The 17041-nt window shown below is 32.1% G+C and overlaps 1 protein-coding gene across 5 annotated transcripts in view; it reads right to left on the bottom strand.

Annotated features, from left to right (window-relative positions):
* Positions 1-1839: 1839 nt before the first annotated feature.
* The window catches only part of BRMS1L (BRMS1 like transcriptional repressor), a 166292-nt gene continuing 151090 nt past the window's right edge, over positions 1840-17041 (bottom strand). For 3 of the 5 annotated variants that reach the window (XM_074290595.1, XM_074290594.1, XM_074290592.1), the window contains 4 exons: positions 13062-13126; positions 12298-12337; positions 4279-4426; positions 1840-2934 (listed from right to left, as the gene is read on the bottom strand). In XM_074290595.1, the coding sequence (XP_074146696.1) occupies positions 2817-2934; positions 4279-4426; positions 12298-12337; positions 13062-13126 (371 nt within the window). In that variant the 3' untranslated portion in view covers positions 1840-2816. The remainder of the gene's footprint in view (positions 2935-4278; positions 4427-12297; positions 12338-13061; positions 13127-17041) is intronic. The other 2 variants (XM_074290593.1, XM_074290596.1) reach the window with 1 other exon arrangement.

The raw sequence follows: 17041 nt of genomic DNA, 5'->3' as shown, positions 1-17041 counted from the left end.
GGAATTCTGACTAAATGTAATAACAAATAGGGAGTTAAAACCCCTACCTGCTTTTGACTTTTTCAGTTCTTCTGACCTAGACAAATGACATCCTCAAATGACAAAATAACTACTATCTAAACCTAAAACTTTTACTTTATAAACTTGCCCAAGATCACATGGATAGTAAGAATCTGAACCATTCAGGCCCTTTGACTTTAGAGTCAGTTAGTGGTCTTTCTATTAAGCCAAAGATTGAAATAGATCTCAGTTTCCTTCTAGATCTACTTTTTTTGCATAAACTTTTAGTAATTTTTGTACTGAGTTGAATTTATTTAACCTATAACTGAACTGTATGCATACATATTCAATGGTAATTTTTTCAAATGGTGATTTTTTTTTGGTTGCTATTTTGTTTACACACATGAAAAAAGTCTGCAGATGGAGATTAGATTGATTCTAAAAGGTCAGAATTGTTTTCTGCAAGGTGAATTGGGTAATTCCATATTCAATGCTCTTTCTAAAAGAACATAGGAGAAAGAAGATGAAATGCTTTTTGAGTTTCATGCATGTAGGAGGTCCTTTATAAATATTTGCTATTGATAAGCATCTGACCAATGGAAACGAAAAAGAAGGTACATAAATAGGATGTAAGACAGTAGAGTATAGGATGAGCAGCTCCTCCAAGACTGAAGCAGGTATATCATCATAAAATTTATTAGCAACAAATTTTTAGTTATATCATGTGACTTTCAGGAAAATGGAAACATTTTTTCAATCTCAGAAGAATATATTTATTTTTTTCTGAAACTAATTTTCACACTACAACAACACAGCTCTGTGGGGCACAGTGGAATGATTTGGGCTTGAGTCTTACATGGCTCAACTTGGGTATGCAAATCTCATAGTCCCATCTGTGAACAGAAATGACAATTCTAAGTTATTTTAAAATATCACTGTAAGAGCTAGATAATATAATGTTTTTAAATACTTGACAAATGGTTAAAAACTATACAAATGTAAGCTACTACTCATTGTCACATCACTTTTAAAGTTCTTGGGGATATGTTAATTGATGAAAATATTTCCTTCTATATTTTACTTAAAGATCTTTTATAAGTATACTTTCTTGATACAGAATCTATTATTCATCTGAATACATCAGGAACATTAGTTCAAAGATCACTAACACTAAATTTATGTGCAACAAGTATTGTCAACACAATAGTTATTATAGTAAGTTACATGGAAAAGCATACTGAAAAATGATACTCTAGCACAGATCATTTTTATTATATGCTAAATTTAAAAATACAAATATCTTATTACAAAAATGTTTATCAAACAACTGTGTACGTAAATACTGTCAAAGACTAACCATTGGTTTATAACATTATGTACATTTGGCTAACATTTATGAGACACCTAGAGTGACAATTTTGTTAATAATGAACTTCAGAAGTCAAATACTTTAAAATTTGGCAACTGGTCAAGTAGTAGTAATTTTCACAGAAATTCTGAGAGATAAAGAAAATGATAAATTGAAATATGCAGATTCTATTCTTGCCATAAATTTTAATAACTAGGTTTTTTTCCCCATCCTTTTAAGTCTCATTTATAATAAAAAGTAAAGTGCACAGAAACAGCAAGAATACTAATTTTGGTCACATCAGCTATACTACAGTCACAAAAGTGTGCTATCATACTTAGAATTCTGACTCTGTTCACTGTTCCTGGGGCTTTGAAAATTAACTCTGAGTATGATTGAAGGGAAGGAAACCAAAACTTTCTAAAATACATAAAATGGACATAAAGCAAATAAATGATTAAAGGAAAAAATATTCTTTTGAGAACATGGACTTAAACAAATTTCAGTCTATTTATTTTGTATTAAACACAGAATTAGCATAAAAGCATATTTTTACCTCTCAAAAAGTTTACTGAGAATCTCTTTCAAAAAAGGCAATAGACCAGAAAAGTATAGCATATGCTACAATACTGTTAGTTATTGATTATCACTTACATACTGCAGCATAAATATCAAGTATTCATGACCTCCACAGGCCATGAATAGTACAGGTAAAAGCAGAAGAATTGACACTAATTTTCCTAATTAACATCACATGTAATCTGGGGAAAAAATGTCATTGCTACACAACTAAGGGGGAGGAGTGCTGGTAAGCAAGTGCTCCTTTTAGAAATTTTAACCCAATAGCTTAATATAAGGGAAATAAATATTAATATAAGGCCATTAATGTGAGATTAGCTATTAGGGCTCCCCCTCCCTCAACTCCCTTAGTGTTTCAATTCTGATTTAACAATATATATCCTATTACAAATCATCTACATGTTTTATCAGGCTTATTTACAAATACACAATGAATTACATGGACATGAAAAACTAAATAAGTTGCAGGAATAAAATGTAGAAGTTTTACAACTCCACATAGTACACTGAAGGAAAGCCCAATTTGCATAATTTTTAGCCAAACAAAAGAGTTTAGTCATAAAACATCTGCTGTATTTTGGAAGGCCATTCTTCATATATTATAGGTGTTGGACCCAACATATAGGTAAAATATTTTGGTCATCATGATTAAGTTTTTCTCACTATTAAAAAAAGCATATAAATATATATGTGTGTGTGTGTGTGTGTGTGTATGTATGTAAAATACATATATATATGTATATGAAGTATACATATAATACTACCTCCAAATATGAATACTTTCATAATGTTATGAGAATATAAAAACTACCAAATACATTTTTACTCCCATGGCACATCACACTTGGTAACACTAATACAGATAGGTTTAGTTAGTAATTAATAGTAATTATGAATGTTTTATTGAATATTTTCCTTTCTGTAGCTGGGAAATATAAAGTTTGGATTTGCTTCCATCAGACCTCTTAAACCACACTTCATCATGGTTAATTGTTGTAATTATGGCACTAAAAGAAAAAGAAAAAGAAAACATTTAACTTTTGAACTGAACAAGCTATTAGAATATTTGCAATAGAAATTACCTTATTAAGGTTTTGACCATATCCTCAAAAGTGAAAGTAACAGAAGTAGAACAGTTAACTGACCATTGTAATTACCTAATCAGACTGAAGTATATTCAAATACAAGGACTGTCGAAAACACTAGACATATCAACAGATTTAGTCATACCACAAAGATAGAGTATGGCCTTCTGTTAATTATTAAATTTATTTTTCATTAGGCATAAATAAATGTACAGATGAAAATAACAACAAAAATCTCTTTCATTTCCATACAGGTTGCAATAAAAGATAGAAAGGACATTGGTGTTGCCCAAAAAGTATTATTCGTTCTTCTTATAAGGCCACTGTATAAGAATAATGTCCTTTATATTAGCTTAAATTTCCAATGTCAATTCAGATTTGGATTACATTTTACAGGTAAATATTGTATTCATACCATGTGATATGCCTTATCATAGACTTATATAATTCTATGATTTCTTCCTCTACCAACAAGCAGATCAAACTCATATAGAATATTAGGTCTTAAGAGAATTACTGAAGGCTCAGATATGTAACAAGATTTAACCACATCTACCGAAGTAGATGTCACAAGTGGAATCTGAATTCAGGTCTTTCTAAACTCCAAGTTCAACACTTTTATATACTACACCTTGCTGACTTACTAGAACTTACTTTCATAGAAATCTTCATAGAAATAAAAAAAATTCAATTTGAATATTGTGCCTCTTTTTAAAGTGCATATCTTTTTCATGGTGATGCTGAGCAACATATAGAACTAGGCAGCAAGATTTTAAAACCATGCAAATTTTCATCACTTTATTCATTATTGACTACAATTTTCCCAGAATTTCCTAAAACAAAAGTACAAAAGTGTCAATAGAGTAATGATGACAAGTCAGCAGAAATCTGTGATGGGTCAATTTAGCCAATGTTACAATAAATCTGAAAACACTATCTTCCCAGAAACTAATGAATAGTATTCCTCACCAATATATGCAATGACTGTATTTCCTTATGTCTCTTGATACTTAATTATATATTTCTACATAATGTTGATACGTGCATTAATGTTAACTTATTTTTTACATGCAGATCAAAGTTTATATGGTAGGGGACAGAAAGAACTAGAATTAAGCTTTATGAAGAACATATAATTAATTCAATAATATATGCAATTTGGGTTATTAGACATGACAAATTATAATATTGTCAATGTCCAGAGAAGTCTTAATTAAATTTAAGATGAAATAAAAGAAAAAGATTTTTTAAAATCCGGTTTATTACCTTGTAGGACATTCATCTTTCTTATCAATACATATTGTCTGTCCACGAATATACCATTCACCATCATAATACAATCTTCCCTCTTCAGACTTAGCACTGTGCAGGTGTTTTTCCAGTTTCACAGGTGCTAAAGGGATCAGTTGAAAGACTGTTATATTAATAAAATGGTGTCAGAATAATATAAGTGTCAGAAAATTAAGATTTAATTTTCAAGCATTATATGTATAATTTGTTCATCCTTACACAAACACAATGTGTTAAGAGTATTCATTTACATTTTCTACAGCTATTTCTACAATTCTTTATGATCTGGGGTACCTAAGCAAATTTTTTTCTGATGTCTTCTAGTACCAATTAATTTAATTTTAATAATGAACAATCCTTTAAAAAGAAAACTAAGCAAGTGCCAAGAATAAAAGAAAACAAAAAAGACTTTAATTATAAGTGAAAATTAAAAAGCAAGATTCAAAAACTTCATCATTGGAAACAACATTCCTTTGCCCTCAAATTGTAAAAAATGACACATGGCATAATATTTACCATATCACCATTTTACTAAATAATGAGTGTCTCTGAAATTCCAAGGAATGGAATTTAAAACAGCAGATTCAGAAAAGAAGGGCTCTCTAATAGATTCCATTTCCAAAATCTAGAACATGTTCTGTCAATAAATCTTACAGAGACTTCTTGATAATCAAAAAAGATTTTCAAGGCCATGCTGTGCTAAAGACAATCCCAAAAAACTCAACATTAAGGCGTACACACTTTGGACATAAGAATGAATAAATATTTGCCAGGATGATCATCAAATTGGAGATGCTGGGCAAACTGTAATGCTAGGTACTGAAAAAAGCCTAAGCTAAGTAGTGATATATATCTATATCTATATGTATGTATGTATATATGTATGTATGTATATATATATAGAGAGAGAGAGAACTATTTTTATTTCAAACACCAGTGGCCTTATTAATATGAACAGGTCTATAGATATAGATTAAAAATCTTTTTCACTTTCATACTGTCTTCATGAGTGGTAGTCAAAAAAAATTCAAAATCTAAAGGTTAAAACTCTGATATTAAACATCTCTAAACTTAAGTTACTTCTTATATATCAGATATAAGTTAGTTCTTTCCTAAAAGAAACTGTCAACATGATAATTGTGGAAATATGTATAAAAGAATTGCATGTTTAACATAACATACTGAATTTTGTAAAGTTGAATGTTGAAAATTATCTATGCATATGTTTTGAAAATAAAAAAGCTTTAATCAGAAAAAAAGAAAAAGTAATTGATGAAATGCAAAAATATACTGATGTCAAAGTATTATATCTCTCAAAAAGAAAAAAAAATGGAAGGAAGGGAGGGAGGGAGGAAAGGAGGGAATGAGGGAAAAGGAAGGAAGGAAGGAAGGAAGGAAGGAAGGAAGGAAGGAAGGAAGGAAGGAAGGAAGGAAGGAAGGAAGGAAGGAAAGAAGGAAGGAAGGAAGGAAGGAAGGAAGGAAGGAAGGAAGGAAGGAAGGAAGGAAGGAAGGAAGGAAGGAAGGAAGGAAGGAAGGAAGGAAGGAAGGAAGGAAGGAAGGAAGGAAGGAAGGAAGGAAGGAAGGAAGGAAGGAAGGAAGGAAGGAAGGAAGGAAGGAAGGAAGGAAGGAAGGAAGGAAGGAAGGAAGGAAGGAAGGAAGGAAGGAAGGAAGGAAGGAAGGAAGGAAGGAAGGAAGGAAGGAAGGAAGGAAGGAAGGAAGGAAGGAAGGAAGGAAGGAAGGAAGGAAGGAAGGAAGGAAGGAAGGAAGGAAGGAAGGAAGGAAGGAAGGAAGGAAGGAAGGAAGGAAGGAAGGAAGGAAGGAAGGAAGGAAGGAAGGAAGGAAGGAAGGAAGGAAGGAAGGAAGGAAGGAAAAAAACTGCCAGAGTTTGTCCTGTGCTGGCATTATTTTCTCAGAAGATGCTGAACAGAACTGAAATTAAAGAGGAAGAAGACAGAGAACTATATTGCATTTGGGAAATTATGTAGTAATGATCCCAAGCTGCTCTTTAGCTCAAACTCATCTTTTTAGCATAGGGATATTTCCTTGTGATACTATCTAGGTTCAAATTTAGAACAACCTTATCTCAGTAGAATCAAAGTTACAGATGAATGTTACAAGCAATGGAGAAATGAATGATGGATAGAGTAGGCTGAAACATATTTCTAGGGATGACTTACACTCTACTAATATGGTACAGTAAAAATAATAGTAAGTTTTGAGTCAGCAGATTAGGCCAATTCCTGATAATGACTATTTCAGTACATCTGAGAAAGTCACTCAAATTCTCTAACCCCTAGTTCTCTCAATGTAAAATGAGAAGAGTAAACATGATTTCAAAAATCCCTTCAAGCTCTAAATCTATCAATTTATGATCACAACAAAAGGCAAAAGTAATATCTCTTAATAAATGTATGATTAGATAGATCTGTGATGGAAAGTGAAAATTGCATCCAAAAAGAGAATTATAGAGATTAAATGTGGATTAAAGCAAAATATTTTCAGCTGTTTGCTGTTGTTGTTGTTTGTTTACTTGATTGTTTTCTCTCTTTTTTTCCCCTTTTGATCTGATTTTTCTTGTGCAGCATGACAAATATGGAAATTTGTTGAAAACAATTGCATATGTTGAACCTATATTGGATTGCTTGCTGTATAGGGAGGGAGAGAAGAGAAGAGAAGAGGAGAAAAGAATTTGGAACACAAGGTTTTACAAAGGTGAATGTTTGAAAAGGGTATCCCACACCGTGGTAATAGAGCCTTAATCTGTTTTTGACAGTCAAAAATTAAGTAGGTTGGGAAAATGAACTAACAACAGAAAAAGATTCTACGCATAGAAAGTTACTACAATGATAAGGAAGATCAAAACTCACTTAGAAGAAGATGACAAAGTCAAAGCTCCTACATCCAAAGTCTCCAAGAAAAGTAAGAATTTGTCTCAGGTCATGAAAGAGTTCAAAAGGGTTTTTGAAAAGAAAGGTAGAAGAAAAATTGGGAATAGAAATGAGAGTGATACAAAATAAAATACAAAAAGCTAATGAGAAGAATGCCTTAAAAAGCAAAATTGGCCAAATGAGAAAGAGGTACAAAGACTCAATTAGGAAAATAATTTCTAAAAAAATTAGAATTGAAAACTAGGAAAATATTTTTACCTTCAAAGGTTCTGATAAAGGGTTCATTCCTAAAATAGAGAATTGACTCAAATTTATAAGAATTCAAGCCATTCTCCAGTTGATAAATGGTCAAAGGATATGAACAGACAATTTTCAGATGAAGAAATTGTAACCATTTCTAATTATATGAAAAGGTACTCTAAATCACTATTGACCACAGAAATGCAAATTAAGGCAACTCTAAGGTATCACTATACACCTCTCAGACTGGCTAAGATCACAGGAAAAGATAATGACGAATGTTGGAGGGATTGTGGGAAAACTCGGACACTAATACATTATTGGTGGAGTTATGAACTGACCCAACCATTATGGAGAGTAATTTGGAACCCCAAAGGGCTGTCAAACTGTGCATACCTTTAGATCCAGCAGTGTTTCTATTAGGCTTATATCCCAAAAAGATCTTAAAGGAGAGAAAGGGACTCACATGTGCAAAAATGTTTGTGGCAACTCTTTTTTTTTTTTTTGTAATGGCAAGAAACTGGAAACTGAGTGGATGCCCATCAATTGGAGAATGGCTGAATAAGTTATAACATATGAATGTTATGGAATATTATTGTTCTATAAGAAATTATCACATGGACCCACATTTAACACCACATACTAAGATAAGATCAAAATGGGTCCAAGATTTAGGCATAAAGAACGAAATTATAAATAAATTGGAGGAACATGGTATAGTCTACCTCTCAGACTTGTGGAGAAAGAAGGAGTTTGTGTCCAAGGGAGAACTAGAGACCATTATTGATCACAAAATAAAACATTTTGATTATACCAAATTTAAAAGTTTCTGCACAAACAAAACTAATGCAAACAAGATTAGAAAGGAAGTAACAAATTAGGAAAACATTTTTACAGTTAAAGGTTCTGATAGAGGCCTCATTTCCAAAATATACAGAGAATTGACTTTAATTTATAAGAAATCAAGCCATTCTCCAATTGATAAATGGTCAAAGGATATGAACAGACAATTTTCAGATGATGAAATTGAAACTATTTCCACTCATATGAAAGAGTGTTCCAAATCACTATTGATCAGAGAAATGCAAAGTAAGACAACTCTGAGATATCATTACACACCTATCAGATTGACTAAGATGAATGTTGGAGGGGATGTGGGAAAACTGGGACACTAATACATTGTTGGTGGAGTTGTGAAAGAATCCAACCATTCTGGAGAGCAATCTGGAATTATGCCCAAAAAGTTATCAAAATGTGCATACCCTTTGACCCAGCAGTGCTACTCTTGGGCTTTTATCTCAAGGAAATACTAAAGAAGGGAAAGGGACCTGTATGTGCAAAAATGTTTGTGGCAGCCCTTTTCATAGTGGCTAGAAACTGGAAAATGAATGGATGTCCATCAATTGGAGAACAGTTGGGTAAATTATGGTATATGAATGTTATGGAATATTATTGTTCTGTAAGAAATGACCAACAGGAGGAATACAGAGAGGGTTGGAGAGACTTACATCAACTGATGCTAAGTGAAACGAGCAGAACCAGAAGATCATTATACACTTCAACAATGATACTGTATTCTGATGGAAGTGGATATCTTCAACATAGAGAAGAGCTAATCCAATTCCAATTGATTAATGATGGACAGAATCAGCTACATCCAGAAAAGGAACACTGGGAAATGAGTATAAACTGTGAGCACTGTTTTGTTTTGTTTTTCTTCCCAGATTATTTTTAGCTTCCGAATACAATTCTTCCTTTGCAACAACAACAACAAAATTCGGTTCTACACATATATATTGTACCTAGGATATACTATAAAATATTTAATATTTATGGGAATGCCTGCCATCTAGGGGAGGGGTTGGAGGGAAGGAGGGGAAAAATTTGGAACAGAAGGCAGTACAACGGATAATGTTGTAAAAAAAATTACCTATGAATATGTACTGTCAAAGAAAATGTTATAATTATAAAAATTAATAAGAAAAATAAAAAAAGTTTAAAAAGTTTAAAAAATTAAAAAAAGAAAAAGAAATTATCAGCAGAATGACTTCAGAAAGGCCTGGAGAAACTTACATGAATTGATGCTAGTGAAATGAGAAAAATCAGGAGATCATTGTGCACAGCAACAAGATTATATGATGATCAATCCTAATGGACATGGCTTTTTTCAACAATGAGATGATTCAGACTAGTTCCACTGATCTACTGGTGAAGAGTACCAGTGAGAAGACTGTGGGAACTGAGTGTGGATCACAACATAGCATTTTCACTCTTTTTGTTGTTGTTTGTTTCTATTTTATTTTCTTTTTCATTTTTTTCTTTTTGATCTGATTTTTCTTGTGCAACAAGATAATTGTATAAATATGTGTACATATATTGGATTTAACATATAGTTTTACCTTGTTTAACATATATTGGATTACTTGCCATCTAGGGGAGGAAGTAGGAGGAAAGAGGGGAAAATTTGGAACACAAGGTTTTGCAAGGGTCAATGTAGAAAATTTACCCATGCTTATGTTTTGAAAATAAAAAGCTTTAATTAAAAAAAATTAGAATTGAACAAATGGAGCCTAATGACTTTATGAGGAATCAAGGAACAATAAAACAAAACTAAAGTGATTATAAATAATAATAATAAAATATCTTCTTTTTTTGTTTTTTTAAAATTCATTTTATAATTACAATCCTTCTTGACAGTACATATGCATGAGTAAATTTTTTTTTTTACAACATTGTCCCTTGTATTCATTTTTCCAAAATTTTCCTTCCCTCCCTCCATCCCCTCCCCCAGATGACAGGTAATCCCATATATATCAAATGTGCTACAGTATAACCTAGATACAATACATGTGTGCAAAACCAAACTTCCTGTTGCACGGTGAGAATTGGATTCTGAAGGTATAAGTAACCTGGGTAGAAAGACAATAGTGCAAACAGTTTACATTCAATTCCCAATGTTCCTTCTCTGGGTGTAGCTGTTTCTGTCCATCATTGATCAACTGGAACTGAATTAGATCTTCAAAGTAAAACATCTTAATGGAAAAACAACTAACATGGAAAACAGATTCAGGAGGAATAATTCATAAATTATTGGTCTACCTGAAAGTCATGATAAAAAAAGAGTCTACATCATCTTTCAAGAAATTATCAAAGAAAATTATTTCTGATATTCTAGAACCAGAGAGTAAACTAAAAGAATTCAATGATTACTTCCTGAAAGAAATCCCAAGATGAAAACTCCTAGGAATAGTATAGCCAAATTTCAGAACTCCCAGGTTAAAGAGAAAATACTGCAAGCATCCAGAAAGAAACAGTTCAAGTATAGTGGAGACACAATAAGGACAACCCAAAATTTAGCAGCTTCTAAATAAAAGAATCAGAAGGCCTAGAATTTAATATTCCAAAGATCAATGGAGGTAGGATTACAATTAAGAATAACCTCCCTGGCAAAACTGAGAATAATCCTTCAGGAGAAAGAAGTAGATATTCAATGAAATAGAGAACTTTCAAGTATGCATGCTGAAAAGACCAGAGCTAAATTGAAAATCTGCCTTTCAAAAACAGACTCAGAAGAAGCATAAGAAGGTAATCAGGAAAGGGAAACTGAAAAGAACTAAATAAAGTTAATCTGTTTACATGCCTATATGAGAGGATGAACTTACAAGCTTATAAAAACTTTGTCAATATTAGGGCAGTTAGAAGGAGTATATATAGACAGAGGGCATGGGTATGAGTTGAATAAGAAGAGATATTAACTAAAAATAAATAAATAAAATTAAGGGGCGAGAGAGCAATATACTAATAAAGGACCTATAGCAGCTCTTTTTCAGGGCAAGGAATTGGAAACTGAAGGGATGCCCATTAATTGAGGAATGGCTGAATAAATTGTAGTAAATGATTATGATGGAATACTATTGTTCTTTAAGAAATGATGGAATACTATTGAGCAGGATGTTCTCAGAAAAACATAGAAAGTACTTCATGAGTTCATGCAAAGTGAAATGTACCGTGTACAAAGTTAATAGTAATGCTGTGGAATGATCAATTGTGAATGACATTGCTATCTCAGCAATACAATGATCCAAGATTTATGATGAAAAATGTCATCATATCCAGAGAAAGAATTGATTGTCTCTGAATATAGACTGAATCATACTTTTAAAAACTATTTTTCTTGAGGGTTTTTTTGGGGGGATGGAGAATAAATCTAATTTTTTTTGGTAAATGTTTGCATAACTTCACATATGCTTTCTCAATGGTGGGAAGTGAAGAAGGGAGATAATCTGGAACAAAAATTTTAAAAACAGGTTAAAAATTGTTTTACATGTAACTGGAGAAAATAAAATATTTAAGAAAATAATTTTTAAAAAGAGGGAATGAACCTATAGCAATAGAGGTAATACTCACAAAGATAAGCTCACAGAGGATCCATCCATTCAATTATTGAATAAGTTTATTTTAAGAGGAATCTCTGGCCATATATTCACAGACAAACAAATAATCCTAAATCATTCGATTCAATTCAACATGTTATCTTTAACATAACTGTTGTTCCCTTGTTTATATATCAAATGAAAAATTTATAGAGCTTTATGTTGAGTATACTCTTTGAGGAATTAATTATAGTAGAAACTACTTAATTCTCTGAAGGACTCTTTTTGAATTAAATGATGAAGATGTAAGAAGATAAAAACAAAACTGTATCTTCCTTAGATTATATCTAGAATCTTAACATTTTCTACCCATATAGAATATACTGGGGGAAGAAATATAACTCATTGGTATGTTTTCACTAAACAAAATGAGCCAAATGGTAGGGAAATTACTCAACCTATGTAATAATATACAAGAGAAATGAATAACTTACGTTCTGGTTTTACTCTATGTGGGCCAAGTGTAGCCATTGCCTTAAGGAAAGAAAAGAGATTATTATTATGCTATTTTATATCATATTATATGAAAGCAATTTTAGTCATTTCTAAAAAACTGAATGTAAGCTTATTCAGTTTTATTGATACAGGACATTTTTTTCTTTCATCTATTAAACATATTTATAATACTGAATACTCAGCAACAATGAAAAGTTAAAATAACAATGTGGAATGAAGTATTCCACCAAATTGTTAAAATGGTCTTTCAGTTTCTAATAAGAGAATCTTTTATAAAAAGATGTATAATTTGGTATTACATACTTCTATTTGTAAGGAAAAAGAAAACAAAATTAATGAGTAATTTCTAACACTAAGAATGCTTAATGAGTAATTTCTGACTCTCAGAATGTTATAGATATATTTTGCTTTAAAAGAAAAGTGGAAGGAACCCATCATTTTAAAGATAAAAACTTCTACATCTTCAGAGTATATATTTATTTTCATTTGTGTTAGGCTTGATGCCTCTGTCATAGTGTCCATGTTTATGAAAAGAAATTTTCATATTTTGTATGAAAGATGTATTTAAAGTTGTGCAAATAAATGATATAGTAATCTCCTATAGTATGACAAAAATGAGAACCATAATGGGATTAATGATATGTACTTGTCCTACAATGCCTTTCCAATTGTCTAAAAGAAGTATTTAAAAAGGAGAGAAACACTGCAATATTCATCCTATTCACATCAATTAAAATCTTACCTTTCTAATTGTTGTCCAATCTTCAAGAATATCTAGGTCTTGTAACATATAAACTATATATGGGCGTTAAAAAGTTAAGGACAATTTTGCTATTAGGTGAGAATAGTAACACTAATCATATTCACATTTTCTTTTTCAGAAATTTAAATTATGATCTGTAGCCAAGATATTTCTTTTTTTCTTTCTTTTTTTTTTTTTTCCTGAGGCTGGGGTTAAGTGACTTGTTCAGGGTCACACAGCTAGGAGGTGTTAAGTGTCTGAGACCAGATTTGAACTCAGGTTCTCCTGAATTCAGGGCTGGTGCTCTATCCACTGTGCCACCTAGCTGCCCCCACCATGATATTTCAGCATGTAGATTTCAGATTTCAAATATTCTTCAAAAAGGGGACTGTGGGACTTGCATATAAGTTAGCTGTAGATAGCTTCTTTATACCTACTCCAATGAAAACCTAAAAAAAACCCAAAACAAAACAATTGAGACAAAAGTAAAATAAAATATCAAGAAATCCAAGAAGATTGGACTTCTCGACAATTATGATGAAAAAAAGGGCCTAGATACTATTTTACAGGAAATCATCAAAGAGAACTGCCCAGATGTCATAGAATTGGAAGATAAAATAGGCATTGAAACAATTCATCAAACACCTTCCAAAAAAGATCCTAAAATAAAAACTCCAAGGAATATTGTGGCAAAATTTCAGAACTATCAAACTAAAGAAAAAATATTACAATCAGCCAGAAAAAGACAATTCAAATACCAAGATGCCACAATAAGGATCGCTCAACAGCTGGCTGCTTCCACATTAAAGGATCAAAGGGTGTGGAATTTGATATTCCAAAAGGCAAAAAAAAACTTGGCATGCAACCAAGAATAAACTACCCAGCTAAGCTGAGCATTTTCTTCCATGGAAGAAGATGGACATTTAATGAAACAGATGAATTCCATTTGTTTCTAAGGAAAAAACCAGATCTAAACAAAAAATCTGATCTCTAATCATAGGACTCAAGAGAAGCAGAAAAAGGTAAAAAGAACTCTTGAGAACTGTATTTCTGTTGTGGATATACATGTATAATTTGATTTTACTGATATAAATAAAAAAAAGGGAAGTAGAAATGGAAAGGGGATAGTGACAGAAAAAGAGAAAAGGGGAGATAAAAAGTGGGAAACTACATCCCACAAAGAGGCAAAAGAAATCTATCATACCTGGGGGAATTTAGAGAGAGGGAGGAACACTGTTTGAATTTTACTCTCATCAGAGCTGGCTCAAAGAGAAAATAATTGACATATTTATTTTAAAGAGAATCTTCTCTCACTCCATTAAAAAGTGAGTGAGGAAAAGGGAAAAGGAAAAGAGTAATAAGGAAAGGTACAAGAAAGGGGAAGGAATTCAAAGGGGCAAGAGAGGGACCCTAAAGAGGGAGAGCTGCATGATGCTAGTGATACCCCTAAGTTTAATACTGGGAAAAAAGGTGGAGGGGGCAAGAAAAAGAAAATCATAGTCTGGGGATAATAAGATGGCAGGAAATACAAAATTAGTAATTTTAACCGTAAATGTGAATGGGATGAACTCTTCCATAAAGCAGAGGTGGACAGCAGATTGGATCAAAAGTTAGAACCCTACAATATGTTGTTTACAGGAAACATATTTAAAGCAGGGAGTCACATACAGAGTAAAACTAAAAGGCAGGGGTAGCCATACTTATCTCAGATCAAGCAAAAGCAAAAACTGATCTAATTAAAAGAGATAATCTTGCTAAAGGGTAACATAGACAATGAAGTAATATCAATACTAAACATACATGCACCAAGTGGTATAGCAATTAGCTTCCTAAAGGAGAAGTTAAAAGAGTTGCAAGAAGAAATAGACAGCAAAACTATAATAGTGGGAGATCTCAAACTTGCACTCTCAAAACTAGATAAATCAAACCACAAAACAAGTAAGAAAGAAATTAAAGAGGTAAATAGAATATTAGAAAAATTAGGTATGATAGATCTTTAGAGAAAACTGAATGGTGACAGAAAGGAGTATACTCTGAGTTTATGGAATCTATACAAAAATTGACCATGTATTAGGACATAAAGACCTCAGAATTAGATGCAGGAAGGCAGAAATAGTAAATGCCTTCTTTCCAGATCACTATGCAATAAAAACTACATTCAACAAAAATTTAGGGGTAAATAGACCAAAAAGTAATTGGAAATTAAATAATCTCATCTTAAAGAATGATTGGGTGAAACAGCAAATTAGAGACACAATTAATAATTTCACTCAAGATAATGACAACGATGAGACATCATGCCAAAGTTTGTGGGATGCAGCCAAAGCAGTAATAAGGGGAAATTTTATATCTTTAGAGGCTTACTTGAATAAAATAGAGAAAGAGAAGATCAATGAATTGGGCTTGCAACTGAAAAAAGCTAGAAAAAGACCAAATTTAAAAACCCCCAGTCAAATTATCATTCTTTGCTGATGATATGATAGTATACTTTGAGAACCCCAAAGATTCTACTAAAAAGCTATTAGAAATAATCCACAACTTTAGCAAAGTTGCAGAATACAAAATAAACCCACATAAGTCATCAACATTCTTATATATCATTAACAAATCCAATGGTTAGAGTTACAAAGAGAAATTCCATTTAATTACCGATAGTATAAAATACTTAGGAAATGATCTGCCAAGGGAAATTCAGAAACTATATGAGCAAAACTACAAAACACTTTGCACACAAATAAAGTCAGACCTAACCAACTGGAAAAGTATTAAATGCTCTTGGATAGGGTGAGCAAACATAATAAAGATGACAATACTACCTAAAGTAATCTATTTATTTAATGCTATACCAATCAGACTCCCAAAAAACTATTTTAATGACCTAGAAAAAACTAAAACACACACAAAGCTCATATGGAAAAACAAAAGGTCAAGAATTTCAAGAGAATTAATGAAAAAAAAAATCAAATGAAGGTGGCCTAGCTGTACCAGATGTAAAATTGTATTATAAAGCAGTGGTTACCAAAACTATTTGGTATTGGCTAAGAAATAGAGTAGTTGATCAGTGGAACAGGTTAGGTTCAAGGACAAAACAATCAATAACTTTAATAATCTAGTCTTTGACAAACCCAAAGACCCCAGCTTTGGGGGTAAGAACTCACTGTTGGCAAAAATTGCTGGGAAAATTGGAAATTAATATGGCAGAAACTAGGTATTGACCCACACTTAACACTGTACACCAAGATAAGATCAAAATGGGTTTATGACCTAGGCATAAAGAATGAGATTATAAATAAATTACAAGAACATAGTATAGTTTACCTCTCAGACTTGTGGAAGAGGAAGGAATTTATGACCAAAGAGGAACTAGAGATCATTACTGATCACAAAATAGAAAATTTTGATTATATCAAATTGAAAAGCTTTTGTACAAACAAAATTAATGCAGATAAGATTAGAAAGGAAGCAATAAACTGGGTAAACATTTTTACAAAGGTTCTGATAAAGGCCTCATTTCCAAAATATATAGAGAATTGACTCTAATTTGTAAGAAATCAAGCCATTCTTCAATTGTTAAATGGTCAAAGGATATGAACAGACTAATTGTCAAAGAAATTGAAACTATTTGTAGCCATATGAAAAGATTCTCCAAGTCATTATTAATCAGCGAAATGCAAATTAAGACAACTCTGAGATACCACTACACACCTGTCAGATTGGCTAGACTAACAGGGAAAGATAATGCACAATGTTGGAGGAGATGTGGGAAAACAGGGACACTGATACATCGTTGGTGGAATTGTGAATACATCCAGCCATTTTGGAGAGCAATTTGGAACTATGCTCAAAAAGTTATCAAATTCTGCATACCCTTTGATCCAGCAGTGTTACTACTGGGCTTATATCTCAAAGAGATCTTAAAGAAGGAAAAGAGACCTATATGTACAAGAATGTTTGTGGAAGCCTTCTTTGTAGTGGCCAGA

Source organism: Sminthopsis crassicaudata, chromosome 2 (assembly GCF_048593235.1).
Source record: "Sminthopsis crassicaudata isolate SCR6 chromosome 2, ASM4859323v1, whole genome shotgun sequence".
Classification (NCBI taxonomy): domain Eukaryota; kingdom Metazoa; phylum Chordata; class Mammalia; order Dasyuromorphia; family Dasyuridae; genus Sminthopsis; species Sminthopsis crassicaudata.
The sequence above is the reverse complement of the archived record's forward strand: the minus strand, read 5'-3'. Positions and strand labels throughout refer to the sequence as shown.